This window comes from Amblyomma americanum, chromosome 1 (assembly GCF_052857255.1).
Source record: "Amblyomma americanum isolate KBUSLIRL-KWMA chromosome 1, ASM5285725v1, whole genome shotgun sequence".
Taxonomy (NCBI): domain Eukaryota; kingdom Metazoa; phylum Arthropoda; class Arachnida; order Ixodida; family Ixodidae; genus Amblyomma; species Amblyomma americanum.
In genome coordinates this window covers 223193750-223210281 of record NC_135497.1, presented here as the reverse complement: position 1 = coordinate 223210281, position 16532 = coordinate 223193750, and the positions used below count along the sequence as shown (strand labels likewise).

The 16532-nt window shown below is 44.3% G+C and overlaps 1 protein-coding gene across 1 annotated transcript; it reads right to left on the bottom strand.

The window, feature by feature from the left end:
• Positions 1 to 217: 217 nt before the first annotated feature.
• LOC144114672 (casein kinase II subunit beta) lies at positions 218 to 16325 on the bottom strand. Its single transcript, XM_077648556.1, has 7 exons — positions 16132 to 16325; positions 15759 to 15847; positions 8092 to 8194; positions 7092 to 7207; positions 5788 to 5863; positions 2725 to 2914; positions 218 to 684 (listed from the first exon to the last, which is right to left on the bottom strand). The coding sequence occupies exons 2-7, from the start codon at positions 15828 to 15830 to the stop codon at positions 576 to 578; spliced, it is 666 nt and encodes a 221-aa protein (XP_077504682.1). The 5' UTR covers positions 15831 to 15847; positions 16132 to 16325; the 3' UTR covers positions 218 to 575.
• Positions 16326 to 16532: the final 207 nt, after the last annotated feature.

Here is a 16532-nt window from a genome sequence, read left to right as displayed (position 1 = left end):
TGCAGTGCGCCAGCATGACTAACAGCCAAAACCCCCTCCCCCTCCTCCACGCCTTTCGTGTCACAGCTGTCGTTCCTTTGGCCCTCCTCCCCTCCATACTTAATGACGCTTAGCTACTTCCCTCAGTCACCCCTGATGAAGGAGCCGAATCTGCTTCGAAATGTTGGGTTAAAGCTAAAATTTTTGGTTGGAGTTGTGCAGTTTATTATAGGTCTACTGAAAGTTTATTTGAAGTTGAACACAGACGCATTCAACTGGCTGCACCTCATCACAGTTGACAAAGCTTGAAAAGTCCAATGGGCATAAGATCACACTCTCACATGCTAGCTTCAATTGGCTGCCAGGCCAACATTAGTAACTTTCATGGCCACTTTTAAATCACTCAGGACTTAATGTGGAAACTATAGGGACACTGCAAAAACCAGGTGCTCATATGGAGTGAGCTTTGCAGTGAACAGAGCAAGGAAAAAAAATTGCAGGACCTGAAGGAGAGGAAGAGAGAGAAAAAAGTTACCGTGGAGAGTGATAAAAAGCGAACAAGGCGAGTGCATGGCAGCTGATACAGTCCCACTTCTTCAACGTTTCCCATTTCCGTAGTTCATGCCACGAATGGGGGCCTTGAAGTTGGCTGCCACCTGCTGTTGCAGTTGGTAGGCTAGAGGATGGATCTTGAAGCCATACAGCCTGTGCAGTGAGCCAGGGAAAGAGTGAGAAAAGACAAAGGGATTCAGGTTAATAAAGGAACCAATATTTGCTTTGAGCTGAAGCCACAAACCCTATCTCTATAGCCTTCTCAAACAGGGGTCTCCATAGTTCAAGAACAAATAAATTGAGCAGTGAGGACACAAGGCAAAGGAGCAAGGACACTATTAAACAAAGTGAAATTTCTTCATGAAGAAGCCCTGACCAATGTCCCCATTAGACATTTTTAGCATACCGGAGACGTACAACCGGAGACGTATACCGGTTTACCGGACCCCGCTTGGGCATGCGCAGTGTCATTGTTGGTGTGAGGGAGCCACTGCGTGCGTAGCCGGCGTCTGGTAAACCGGTATAAGTCTCCGGTATGCTAAAAACATCTATTGTCAACCACTAGAAATGCGTTTGAGACAGTAGGGCACCTAAATAGCAATGTCAACCGAAAGAGCATTTTTGCTACATGCACAACAGGAGCAGAGAAATTGATGTATGACATTAAGATTCTAACGTTTCTCGCAAGTGTAAATCATCCCGCTATTTTGCATTGTCTTGTGCTTCGGGGAGCATCGCCCACCTACCATGGCTGCAGGCAGTGCCATTGCCCACGACAATCCAGCTCCCACCACTATCACCTGCAATATCACATCATCATGACATAATAGAGGAGCCATAAGCAAGTAAGGAGACCTAACTTCTGCATTTTGGGAGTGCTACCTGCCACGCAAGACTACGCAACTTAACAGAGTTATTCACAGGAGCATAGTCTACCCGGCATATAATATTGAGACAAGGTATTATGGCAACAAAAGCACGAGCTCGCAAAGGTGCTCATTAACGCTTTTTCTGCATAGACTTTGCAGTACAAGCCGAATCTTGAACTCCTCACGTGTGTCAAAGGCTACACTGCGAAAGCCAGCTGATGCTTAAATAAGTGCTGCATGAGCTATTGTTACGGAACAAAGAAAGCACAAATCTACCAGCCCAATGTCAAGCCTGCTTGCACAAGTCTTGCCTATATGATGCCGAAGCATTGTTGAAATGGACTGACAAAACTGCACGTTAACTTGCAAAGTGTTTTGAGAGTGGCTGGTGGCCCTGTGCGGGAGTGGACATTCGCTCTCAGTTTGTTCTGGTAACCAGGTGATGATTTGCCATCTATTCTCAGTACCTATTAAGCCTGGGATGCATGGATCTGCACCGTCGGGCGAAAAACGCCGCCGGTCTGGCCCCATCAGATATTGACACCCGGCGTCCGGTGAGACCGGAAGCAGCGGCCGAAGCAAATCAATAGCAGTGCAGAAAGCCAGCTCTTCTCCTTTTGGCTGCCTCCGCCACCATCAACATGGCCGACGAGCAATGCGATATTTATTGCACGGAAATGTTATCGTGAAACTAAAGGCATTACCAGACATTGACACTTTTTTTGGAGAACATGACCTTGGATCGAAATGCCTGTCTTTCCTCCCTGAAGCGAAGGTGCCGAAGAAAACCGCAGCCGATTGTAGCCATGGCTGAGCGGGCGTCAAAAGGTACGCGACCGCATGCATTCGAGCATGAAAAACCTTGTGGATATCTATGCACACGTGCTGCAATCAGTACAGTGGTGTCCAAATGAACAATTTTGTTATTCTAACAGAGGAGTCAGCGTCGCAGCTCTCAAAGAGCTCCTCGCTCAGTGGTATTTGTCACTTGTTGGTCACAGCGCTTTTGCTCCGAGAGATACGGAGTGGCGGGCTGCCGCTTATTCGTTCCATGTATCTCCGGCCGGGCGCCGCGCCGCCACAACCTTTTACTGCCACGCGAACATCGTCGAAAAAAACGCCGCATGTATCCCAAGCTTTAAGAGTCTGTGCATGAGCACTGTACATTAGGCATACATCGAATAAAGTGTTCATGAACTTTAGCACCCATCCTGTCTTATTCTCTGCATCCCCATTTCTAGTTTGCACTGCTGCTCTTGTTTTCTGAATTCATAAAAGTGCACAGCACTAGTTCACTGCATAACAACACAGTACATGCACTCACCGAGGCACAAACTGATTTGTGGGCCTCTTGGGCCGGTACTCTGGATGCACCATGAACAGCATATGAGGAAAGCCAGTGCCAAAGTAGGCACCATCAGTGTGATGGTGCCGCGAAGATTTGGGCCCATACACGTCCATGCACTTGGGGCAGTACAGTTTTACCATCGCTTCTCCTGGCACATCTGAGAGACCTGTCATCAAAGGAAGCAAAGGTGAACTGCTGATTCAGATTTGTAGCAATCTTCTCAGCTATCAGTATACAAGGAACATTATACATCTGCCTTGAAAGAAATGCATGCACTAATACTTTGTTCAGCAATTTAAAATGTGACTATGGCATGCAGCATATGCACATGCTGAGGCACAAACTGATTTGTAGGCCACAAATGCTCACTAGAATTAAGAGTGAGTTGCAATTAAGTGTAGGTACCGGAGTTTCCAGCTGATAAGTGTTCTACCAGATGACTGCCTAGCTAATAATGATGTTAACTGTGGAGGTATAACCACTCGGCAGACAAGAAACCCACAAAAACTTTCACACCACCTTGAACAGTCTCTCTTCGGTATTCCAGTCATTTCATTCCAGCAAGACCTACTACATTAAGAGCTTGGTAAATCGAAATTAAAGGGACCAGAAAAATGTTCGAATCATTTGAAGTTCAATTAGCAAATTACCCTGAGAGCATAGTCAAAAACTGCTTTCATCGCGGTAAATTTTTTTAGTGAAAGACAGCACAGTGGTGAACTGCTTTTGAGATGGGCACAGCCCTGGAAAGGCGACAGTTTGCAGCGAAGCTGAAACCAGACGAGCCGACTTGTCACATGACTGACACACAACGCATGTCCATTGAGTGTTGATCTTCCCCCCCCCCCCCCACCCACAGAACATCCCCTATGCTCCTTGACCTCAGTTACTGTTGGCTTCTGTCATGTATGTCATAATGAGCCCCTCTTTTCCCTTCCCTTGTCTGCCCCATGCCCATACAAGTTGGTCAACATGCTCGTCCATTCACAGCCACCAGTATAGCTCTCGGAATATGCTCTTCGTACAGCTGAATCTGGGATGTGATTCATGTGCGACGTCCGTGAGGCACCGTCGCAAAGTTTCAAGAACAATGATTTTGTCACCCCAGCAGGGTGCGTCCCATGGGATGGACTACTCCGTGCACAGAAGGTAGTACGGCATAAGATGTTGCTGCAGTGATTTCTTGTCAGGCCATGCTGTAGAAGTAAACTGTATGGCCTGGGCAACAATCGCATCAGTGATAGTTACCTCTTGCGGCTCTTGTAAGTAACAGCAGGGAACAGCATATAGTAGTGTGGGTAGTGTGTTCCACTGGATACAATGCACGATGTGGGTGGTAAAGAGTGTCCGCAACAGAGTTGTCGTTGCCTTTGCAATGCTCAAAAGTATAGTACTATAACAGGCGGGCTGACCAGCGTGGAATTCGCAACAGCCGATGGACCGTTCCTTTTGTCGACAACAAAGTAATAAGTGCACTGCGGTTCACGCGCAGAACAGAAGGCCTGCCCCACACTTACACCTGCCAGCGTTTGCATGCCCGAATGAAAGCTAGGATCTCATGTTCACCAACAGAGTACTTCCTTTCTTTCGGAGTCAAGGTATGGGAGGCAAAGGCAACAGTCTGCAGGGAATGGCCACTGTCTTGCTGAAGCACCGCTCCTTGTCTGTAGCCAGAAGCATTTGTGGCTACAATCACAGGAAGGGCAGGATAGAAAATGCAGTATGTCGTACGACGTCAACGTGGATTTCAGTAGCTTGAAGCTTGAGTCTGCAGCAACAGTCCAAGTGAAGGCAGAGTTGCTTCCATGATGAAGGGCATGCATGGGCTCCACAACATCAGAGAAATACAGGAAGAACTTGCGAGTAGAAACACGCAAGACCCAGGAGTGAGTGAAGCTCGCCGATGTTGGACAGAGCCGGGGCCTTGACAATTGCTCTATGGAAGAAGAAAGCGGAAACAGTCCTAAAATGAATTTGTGGTTAAGCCCGAGTCCAGCTTGGGACAAGCGCTCGGGAACAGCACGAAGAAGGTTCATCAGGTGCTCTTGCCGGGTGGTTTCATGGACAATGATATCGTTCAAGCAGAAGAGAACCCCCTTGCACTCGTGTAGAATTAAGTGCGTCATCTTCTGAAAAGCGGAAGGCGCACAAGCAAGTCCAAAGCAAAAGTGCTTGAACCTGAACAGCCCACCATGTGCAATGAAAGTCGTCAGTTCCTGACTCTCAGAGCACAGTGGTATTTGGTGATAAGCCGAGGTGAGGTCCAGCTTAGAGAAATGCAGTGACCAAGCCAAGCTATGGGGCAGCTGTTCCGTTTGCAGCAATGAGGTACGCGTAGGGGGGGAACCCGCACGCTTGCTTTCGCGGAATTCAGATGTGCCGAGGACAAGAAACTTTGAGGAGGGCTCGAGCAGCCTGCATGAGTGGTGTTGACAGTGAATATACAGAACTGAAACATGATTGCGTCTCCATAGCTGGGCTTATCATCAGGATTATCACCTGCGTTATCACCATTTATGTTATGTGCTTCATATCGCCTGAACACAACCAAAAATTTGGTGCTCATCATTTAAAAAAAATAAGAAAAACACAGCATACCCGGAAGACAAAAAGCAGCAGAAAAGTTTTGCTACAATAAAATATGCAACAGAAACCTCTTTCTTCACTGTACAGCACATCCTGAGAAGTACTGAGCATTGAATGAATGCAACCATTGCTTAGGGTTGACAAAGAAATACGAGTACACCAGTCCAATGCCTGTGACCGTTCAGGAATTTGAGGCTTACGGTTTATGAGGTTTAATGTCCTAAATGACACGGACGATGAGGCACACCGTAGTGGAGGGCTTCAGATAATATCGACCAACTGGAGTTCTTTAAACGCACTGAAATCACACAGTACATGGGCCTCCAGCATTTCGCCTCCATCGAAATGCGACCGCTGCGCCATAATCGCACCTGTGTCTTTCGGGTCAGCAGCCACGCACCATGACCACTGAGCCACTACAGCAACCATTCAGGAATTTTAAAATATACTCACCAATTGGCAGCATCTGCTGACTCTCGCAGTACACCCGGGGGCAGTAACCAAAGTCCCCATTCTGGTACTTCTCAATCTGCATTTTCCCCGAAGACCCTTTTTAGACATTTCATTAGCAGCAGATTAAAAGAATATATGAAAAAGTTGGCGTGCAACACTCCTAGAAATAATGTGCGTTATGGCTCAGGTGAATATTTAACGCTCCATATATTCAGTTGCAAAAAAATACTAGAGAATTTGGTGCATGCAAACGCAACTCACGCTTGAAAATTTTAGACAAGCAAACAAAATAAACTTTAACTAGGTTTTTGCGGGGTTTCTAGCTCAAATTTCACTCTCCCCATGATAAAACTGCACACAAGCACTTGGTGAGTATAGTTTTTAATTCCAACCCAAGATGTATCTAAGGGGGACACTACCCTAAAGACGGAACTTTTGAACCGCTTGCTCAATTTCATTGAAACTTGCGGTGATGGTTTACATCACTGCTGGGACCATCTCTTGACGAACTTCCTTATTTGGCTGGGGTGTTTTCTTGAACATTTGAGCACTGAAAACAAAGTGGGGCGATTTTCAATCTTGTGAGTTTTTTCTTCTTTCCTGTATTTTCAGTAAACTGTCCGCTTTCCTAGAAAAATTACTGTTCCAGTATTACTTGATATTAGTATTGTAACAGGCCTTCTTTAGCGAAATTTTGTGAGGAACACAACTGTTCACTCCGTTTTCTTTTTTATACAAAAAATGCATTAAAATAGGGAAAATGAATAACCAATGTCATTCTTTAGGTGATAGCATTATTTAAACAAGGCAAAATTAAGCAAAATTTCACAGTTGTAGGCTCTGGACATTCCTAACGCATCATAACACAAAAAATTAGGGAAATTACTTTTATTTTCTTCATGATAGAAGCAGGTATAGTCATCCTTGTTATAAAGGTTGCATAGTGTGCTTTCTATTTATTCTAAAAAAAAAAAAACTTGGGAAAGATGGTCCCAGCAGATGGACCCACAAGTTTAAATGAAACTGAGCAAGCAGTTCAAAAGTTCACTCTTTAGGGTAGTGTCCCCCCTTAAAACCCTAAATGTTATATGCCATCTGAATCTCAACGAACTGTTCCACTGAGACGTGCAAAAAAAAATTTGCATATTAAGATGCTGGGATATCTGCCAGAACTTAAATCTCAGGCTGGAACTGCATGTACGAAAGGAAGTGCAGTCAAGAAGTTAATCCTGACCAGCGAGTGAGCATCACTCGATTTACAAAGGAGCAATTTTTATAGTTAAGAAGGAAACTGATGCACAGACCATGAGAGCAATGCCCCGGTTCGTGAGAATGTAGCGGGCATGGATGAGGCCATACAGCATCTCTGCTGCCTGCTCGATCAAATCACTTTGGTTGGGATTGTCGTCCAACTCATCATCTGCAGTAAGTATTGTACAGAAAAGCATGAGTTAAGCAGACATATGCAACAAAAAGATGCTTGCTAACAGCAGCATTGAACTTAATCTACATAAATTCCATCACATTTCTTGAATAATTCTGTCACTATACTAGCTTTTATATTCGTCAGCATATTTACAGCCCATTCTGGCCTCTCGGTAGGGCACTGCACGACGATCAGCTTGCCCAACCCTGGCCGAGGAGTCTTCTTATTCATAAAGTGGCCTGCACGGTCAGAAAGGAGGTTCAAGTGCACTTGAACATGCTGCTTTCATTGCGTGTATGGTGCAAACATTGCAAGATGGCTGCTACCTAATCTGGGGTGATGGGAGTCGCTGCACTCAAGTGCAAGCAACAGGCAACACAACAGCCCTTTATGCATAGTCTTTAAACATGCTTTCAGTGCTGTGGGCAATGTGCATGCAGATGCCGACCAAGAGTAGTGTTTCGTAGAGTAGAGCCAAGAGCGCATGAAGTTGACAGGCATACTGTACATTATGTGTCTCTGCCCTAAAAAAAAGCTAATGGCACTGCCATACATGAAATGGGACTGCAGTTTTATATCTGCCATGAAACTGTGGTAATACCACCACATAAAAATATGGAGCACTTTATGAGATCTGATACTCAACATAGCCTTATCCACTGAAATATAGAAATTGCTAGTAGAAAGTGAATTGATGCTAGCAACTGTTATCATGGAGCCCTATATGCCTGAACCAAAGAGACAACATGATCCAGTGAAAATATGTTACATTACATGCAGTGCACTCTGGACAATGTATAAGGTCATATGACGACATAGCATGAGAAAACGTACCACATAACAATAGAATAGTACAAGCAAGAAGTCCAATAGCATACCTGGCTCGAGATCCAGAATCATGTCTAGAGCTTGCCTGTAGTGAGGAACCTGCTCACTCAATCCAGTCAAATTAAACTTGTCCTGGATATAATCTTCGTCCACCTGCAAATGACACATATCATTAGATGGCATATTATTGGTGTGAAATAGCAATGATTCAGTTTTCATCAGTTTAGAAGAGCTGCCAATTCTGTGATGGCTACTGCTAAATGTCAAAAAACAAATGGTTTCTCCCGGGGCAGCCAAAAGTCAGTAAATGCCATCAGCCTAAGGAGGAGATAATTAATGCAGTACTTAAGGCAGCACCATTACTTCATAAGATGGTACAGTCTTTCGACTACCTCAGCATCCAAAATATGCCTGACCTCTGGCTGAAATCCTGCACAAAGACCTGCCTAGCATTCCATGAAGCGGCATTAAAGGGGTGAAGCACCTTCCGAAAAGAGCACATCAACTCGCTCAATCACCGCATTGTGTTGTCAGGAACACCTGAGCCAAATAACACACTTCTACACGCAGCAGAGAACCCACAATCATGCGTGAAAGTTAGGGACCACTTTCCGGTGACTTTACATGTTAGCACCATTCTCCGTCGCACCGCTCCAGCATATACCAGTTTAGAAATGGCTACTGCTTAGATTCTTTCAGACGTCAGGCAGCTACCATGGCCACAGCCAATAAGCGGCGCAGCTCTGGTGGGTCAGGAAACTCATCCTCTGGCGGCGGGGCTGGCGGAGGAGCGGCTACCTTTCAGCAAGCCAAAAGGACGAGAGGAGAGGGAAGGGCGCGAAGACACTGAAATTCGAATTTTAACTACAGATAACTCAGCTCTACAAAGCTTAAAAAAGAAATTCTTGCTGGAGGACGCTTCGTGAATTTTGAATTGATAGTCACTGGCACATTACTTAGAGTCCCTCTCTGCTGCCACAACAAACTTCTCAAAATACCGAGTGGAACCATTTTGAAATAGCGAAAACAGCAAACCGAAACCGAAACTCAGTCCGTGGCCAGGGACAATGCTTCATGTGACAGTGCTGATGCCACAAACATTAATAGAAAAACACTCATACACATGTTGAATGGCTCAAGTAGTGACTGAAAGCTAAGAGTCATTTCACAGAATGCTTGACCTAATGCAAGCATAAAAGTTCTGTGAGTGAAGTGGGAGTGGACATTAATGTGAAGAGCATGCTTGTGAAGTCGAAAATGTAGTTTTGCCCATAGAAATCGCCTCAATGGAGACGATGTAAACGGCCAACTTTAAAATCGATTTTCACCAGAATGAAATGAAGCATGGCTGCCAAACTTGTCGGTAGTAATCAGGAACGAGAGAAAAACCTGCTGTATAAGTTTCAATAAAATATGATAACCTTGAAAAAACCCTAGAGCAGCCTTTTAAGAAATAGAAGTTATCGCACATATAACCACAGGATAACATACAGCTAGAAACACAAAAGGGAGAGGCTCGACAACTAACTGCAAATTTGGGGAATTTAACATGTTCAGGGCTAGCAATAAAGCCAAATCAATGGCATCACTGACAATTAAAGACATGCAGCTGCTTCACTTTCAAAAATGCACACAGAAAAATGAGGAATGGCCTAAAAGGTTAGGCTGTGGCCCCACCTAATACCTCATATGTTTGTGCTGATGTGCTCCACAACTAGACATGCCGGCACTGTAGTCAATCAATGTTATGTAGTTTGTAGGATCATTGCTGCATTCTGCTGTGGTGAGAAGGCACAACTGAGTTCTGGCCACCTAATCACAAAAATTTGAAAACTTTTTATTGTTGAAGAATGCTCCCTCAAGCCATCTAATGTGCGTTCATATTTGTGAAATGTGGTTCTTGGATGCTTAGAAATAGAGAGACTGCAGGGCACACACAACCAAGCTACAGAGTTCAACAGCACTGCTCACTTGTAATTCAGTGACGTCGTCATGTGGTTAACTGAAAGAAAATGCAATATACTTTTACATTATGCATATCTTCAGGTTACAAAGACTTTTTCCACTCCCCCCCCCCCCCTCCAAAAAAAAAGAATCAAATTCATTAAAAAGATCCATCTTGGCATTGTCCTAAGCTCTAAACTCAAACTACGGTTAAACCAGATTTAATGAAATGGTAACGTAGAGGCAGCAAAAAGCTATGCCGCGGCATCGTATTTGCAGAGAACGCATGCCTGCGCGTATGAAAAGTCCACGAAAGTGGCCCGAATTGCTTCAGTGTGAAAGCACAATGTGGTTAAATGGATTCAAAGTCAAGGTGGAAGACGTCGCCAACTACAGAGTCCTTTGTACTACACAGCGGTGCAGCTTGCAGCCCTATCAAAACGAAACCAGGGTTGTGTCTTGGCCGCCTAGATGTTACAATTGGCACGCTGCCAACAAGCTGCGAAACATTGTGGCAAAATGTGAAATCCCCTTTTCTTTACTCAGTTATTCCTAGAAAACTACGCTGATTTGGTTTTAGTAGTCATTTGTTTCGTTATTTCAGGTTACTGAGGACATTGAATTCTGTAGGCACTTGCCGGGGAATCAAAATTTGTTCGTTAGATCAGTAACTTCTCAAAATTGGGTTTCGTTAGACAAAGTTTTAACTGTATTGCAAACAGCCCACAGACAATTGCACTGCCATTGCTTCTCGTCATCATCACCACACAACCACCAAATGTGAGACGCATTAACATCCCAACATCAGCCCATGGAGGGGCAAAAATTTGGCTCCGGGCAAAAGCGACTATGCACAAGTGTGTGCATGACATTCTTCCCATGGCTCCCCTTGTGCTTGAAGTGAAACAAAACACCACACAATGCATCACAAGATAAGGTCCTTCCCGCTCTGTCTGGCGTTAGTTCATGTCAACATCCGAAAATAAAAAAAAACCATACTCGATCCCCTAGCTGGGGATTGCTGTACATAGCCCAGCAGACTTACTATGTCTTGCTTAAGACAGCTCCTTCCTAAATGGTGGAGGCATAGGCAATCTCAGAGGTGGGGTATATAAGTTTGGGACAGAGCGGGGAATGTTTTGCAGTAATGTACCAGTGCAGTGCCAAATGCCAAACCTTCAATTTCTCGAAACAACTTGTCACTATCAAGACATGCCTGATTTGGTGACAATCTCTTGTTGTACAGCCTCTGACGCTGAAGACGAGGCTACACTCTCAGCAAATATTGGAGGTGTGCTGGTACTATAGTCTGATACAACTTAAGCCTGCAGTGAAGCTCCGCCCACATTAAGGACCACCGCACAGAAGTCTTCCACGACAAAAAAAGCAGAGAAAAAAAATTTTCTCGTTACTGAAACAAGAAACTGATCGCCAGAAAAAAAAATCACAAGCTCTAGAATTTTGATACCGGGCTCACTTAATAAAGTCAAACATTAAAAAGCCGATTTCGTTTATTGTTGTGCTTGGTTAGCGGAGCAATACAGGGCACCGTGGAGCGTGGCCCAGTGTCAGCAACTACTGCTTTCTTTAGTTGTAACCTACTATAGACCACTCATAGTAATAAGTCAACTCAGACATCACAACAGTTGCATAGCAATTATGCTCTAGAAGAGCAGCCAAGTTTGGTTCCTTTTGCTTCAGATCAAAAATGTGCTCAGATAGATTTCAATGAAGCAATATAATTTTATTAGGATACATAATTTTTTTTAAGTGTGTAGTGCTTTCATTTTGAAATGTGGTTTAAGCAACTAAGGAGAGATTCAGCTTTTCCATACCCACAGAGATAGTGAAATTTACCATGACACTTTTGGTTGGAAATTAGTGGCACAAGTGACCCCTTGTATTGCTTCAATGAATTGACAAATAAATCTGAACAAACTTGACTATGGGACTATGAATAGCAGCACCAAATTGTCCCAGTAATCTCACTGCTTATTTAAGGGACTGAGAACAATTTTTTTTTACTCTGGGTAGGTTAGCATCTAAAGGTACCTGATTATACAATGGTTTCATTAAAACAGTGTAGAAGTTTCTTGCACAAACTTTTTGTTTTAATTGATGCCCCCGTTTTTATGCATCTCGATACTGGAAACCATGATAAGCAAGTGCAACAGGGACTGTATGTTGGCAAGAGAAATGACATGGCCCTTGTCGCCAGACAGTAAGCAGTTTCAGTACAGCTTGGTGCCCATGTGTGTTATTTTCACTTACATCAATTACCCCACTAATGTACACCTCGTCGATGGCAATTTCAGTGAACTGCACGTATGACGGACTGACAAGTGCAAAAACACTGTGGCGCCATCTAATAACCCAAAGCACTTCATCACTACCAGTCATGCTCTTGTTCACCATCAAAAGATGCATTGAAGAGAATGTGAACCATAGTAATATATAATGAATACTTTTGAAAACAAAAAATGCAGAGCATTTAAAATAAAAATCACATATTAAAGAGACGTGGACAGGTAACAGGATGCACCAATAATGCCAGAACTTCGCTCAAGCTTGTTTCATGAAATTTTCAGCGCGAAATTAAAATTATAAATCCTTCCTCATTTAATCGGTATTGGAATGCCCAAGTCTGTCAATATGAGCAAGATATTTCAGTTTCCATCATAACATTTGAAATGTTTAGATCAGTTGACAGTCCCTTCAACAATTGAGCAAAAGTGCTTCTTGATAGTCTGGTTCAGGTGCTCCACTGGCTTGTGTGACAGGGGATGTAGCGCTGTCTGTGTCTATGGATTCCCAATATTTTGCGCATCACCTGGAAAAACTTGGAGATCAAAAGTGCTGCCTAGGTCTGTATGTATTTCTAGTGAGACACCATACCGGCAAACTATCTTGTCTAAAATGAACAAGGTGGCAGTTTCTACTGACAAGTCCCAGTGGAAATGCTGTTTTTTTTTTCCTAAAGTGTACAACCGAATGTCACCATGTAATTGTCAGGAACGCTAGTACAGATGCTTGTAGGCGCACCACTCAATGTGATGGTAAAGCATCAAGTTCGGCGGCACGGATAACGTGGATACTTCATGCACCTGCACACACTTACAACAGCTGAACTGGAGTAGTACAGACTCATGAACTAGTTGGGAAGAAATCTTTGAAAACTAACAATGCAAAAGAAAGCTGATGCGACAAAGCTCTCACAAGGCGCAAATTGGCCCTTGGAGTCTTTAAACCGGAGAAGCCAAGCGAGCAAGGAATGGTCGATCCTGAACAGAAAGCAAGTGCCGCAAAGGTTGCGATGAAAGTAAGCAATGGTTTCGAGGACAGCAAACAACTCGTGCTAGCTGATGCAATAGTTTTGCTCAGCCTTACAGAGAACTTGACTACAGTATGCAATGACTCTTTGAGCACCACCCTTTCTGGGAAAGTATGACGCTGAGTGCCCTACCACTTGCATTGGTATTTCGGGCTTGAAGTAAAGAAGACGGGGGTGACAAAGGTACTCCTGCGAAACTCAGGGCCACTTTTAGGCACACAGAAGCCTGCTGCGCCTTGTTTGTTTACATAAAGGGCCTTTTTTTCTCTGTTAGAGAATGGAATGGTCTCGCAAACTATGCAAAGTGTTTCAAGTGCTGGTGATATATGCAGAAACCCGAAAATGCCTTCTGGTCATGCCAAACCTTAGGACGTCGCCGGCTGACAAAAAACTATTTTTGCACGATTGCTTTTTACACCCTTCTCAAGTTGACATGCGTGAGATAAGCTGCCCTCCACTGGTATATATTGCATTTTTTGGTATTCAGCCTGAAGGTGGCTCAACACAGGCATAGGAAGCATACATGGCAAAAATTACTTTTCAAAAGCAATTTAATTACAATACTAATTTGTTAATATAAATATCTCAAAAGTAATTAAATTAGATTACAATTACTGCCTCCCAAAAAGCAATAGCATAACATTACAATGAACAGTAATGAAAACTACTTTTCAATTACTTTTTAGTTTCAACAAAAAAAAAAAGTGCATTGGTCATAGTTCCTACAAAATTTTCATATTTTTTTGTTTGCACCGCCACTGAGCTTCAAAGTGGAAACTGGAAATTTTGCACCTCTTTGAATAAAGGTAGCCCTATCCACTGAACAGCCGCTTTACTGATGTAGACGAGGCCAACTTAATCGCAAAATTTAATTGCTCGCTTCACTCTCCAGTGAAGTCAATCGTTCAATGTGCAGTATGGTCCCAACCACTTGATTTTGAAGAATTTGTAGTACACGTAAACAGTGGGAGTGCATAGACTGCCTGTTAACGCTCATCGTCCTGGAAATGCACCAAGGTGCAGACAAGCTGCCATTTCTGCTGTTAAATTGACTAATTCCGGAGGTACGTTGGCAAAAAAAATAGCATATCGTGGTGCCGTTATCGTCCATATTGCTCGAGTTAAAAATATGGATTCATATCCAGCCACAAAACCTAGCTTTCCCTAGAACTCACTACCAAGTTTGTTAGATGTCATTTGAGACTTGTCAGTGCGGCGACAGGGCAATATATATGCAGCAGTCTAAAGGGAATCGCGCGCTTAAGCACTCGCAGTGCGTCTGTGGGAAGGTGCAATACTGCATACCATGGCCATGGAAATCTCCCGGTGGCCCTGCGGCACGGCACGTCTGTTTGTGCGACCATATGCAGTGCTGGAAAATGCCTAGCAGTCCTATTAATAGACTCATCACCGAGGCGGTGCCGATGAGCGCACGCACATCGCCTCTCGTCCGTGTGCGCCACTTCGCTGGAGGGCTGACTATTGCTGGCCGCATAGTTTTTTTTGCTTTGTGGACACTCAGCCCCGCAAACGCGAGGCTAGAGCACAGCCGAAGCAAGGAGGAGCACGGACTCATTACTCAGCAAAAGTAATTTCAGTATAATTAATTACTTTTGCATGAAATCAGTGTTCCAATATAATTAATTACATTACTAAATTATGAGCCTAGAAAAGTGATGAATTACATTAAAACTTACCGAGAAAAGTTTGATAGGAAGCCATGAAAGATTATAGGCTGCTTGGATGACTGCGCTGCCAAGGGCCAGAATGTCGTCGAGATATTTTAGACAGGTGTCTAGAGAGAGCCCTTGCAATGGTGTTCAGAAGTGACAGCCACACTGCATAACTTGGAAATGCCACAAGCCCTCCCTCACGGTAAAGGAGGTCTTCTCGTGGTCTTCCACAGCCATCTCTATTTGCCAATACTTAAAATGATGTCTAACATTGAAAACCAACACCCCTAACCATATATTCACCCTAGGCCTCTATTGACAGCGAAGCACTACTACTACTACTAGCAAAGCACTATACTACGGGTCATTACCGTGTAAATAATGGCCGCTGGAAACACCGCACATTGCGAGCCAATCACCGCCAATGTAGACGCCCTGGCGGTAGGCGCTTTGTGATCCTACATGCTACGTCAAGGAGCGTAAGGCGCACCTTGGCTTTCTGCTGGAGAACACTTGCACATTTGCTGGTTAAACTACCGAAAACGACTTCAAATGCCAGCACCTTTCTGCTGCTATTGTGCCCATAAGTCGCCAACTCGTAAGCCCAAACAAAAAAAAGAAAAAAAAAACGATGGAGGGTACGGAAGCGACGGCGTTAAAGGCGGGAAGATGCAATAACAACATGCAAAGGTAGGCGCGCTTGTAGGAAATGCCGCCTTCTGACGGGAGTCAGCCGACGTCGCAGTGTTAGCAAAATTTGTTCACTTGCCTCGCAGAAGAACTCGTTCCCCCGTAGACCGCAAAACCAAGATATCCATGACACTTCCTCGGAAGAACTCATTGTCTCAGACAGCTTACCTGCACAGAATCACAAACAAATGCGCAGGTGAAGCAGGGCACCAAATGTTAATGTGCTACTGTCAGGTGCGAGCGCTCGAACAAAAGCCGCGAGCATCCGCTCGTGGGGTGTGCGATGGGTTAGTCTGAATAATGAGACGTGTTTAGTACCATATCAGTAACAGGCAAGTTAAAATTTCAACGCGTAGAGTCTCTGAAAATCATTAAATACAGGAATGGTTCGCGCACATGAGTGGACCGTGTATGCGAACGCTATATGAACGTTAAAAAAGTAGACCACTCACCGATTTCAAACAAGAACACGAGGCAAGAAAAACGCCTGGTCGTTAAAAGAGCGGACGACGGTTACAAATGCCCGCGATTTTAAGGACTAGGTTCTAAAATCTTCACACAGACGATCAAGAAGCTGCAGAAAGGAACGCTGGGCAGCACGGCAGCATAGGCAGCATGTCACTAATGGCACAGCCGGCTAGCACACAAGCGTTTGCCGGTAGGTAAGCTGGAAACGCTGATTGATTAAAAAAATGTGACGTTGCAGGCGTGACGTCACATTCACAAACGTAACGTCAAGATCACGTGACGTTTAATGACGTCATGTCTGATTGGGGACACACACACTTTCTCTTCATTTTTCTCGGAATTCCCCACGTTTTTGACAGCGCGCGCGGGATAAAAAAAGCGCATC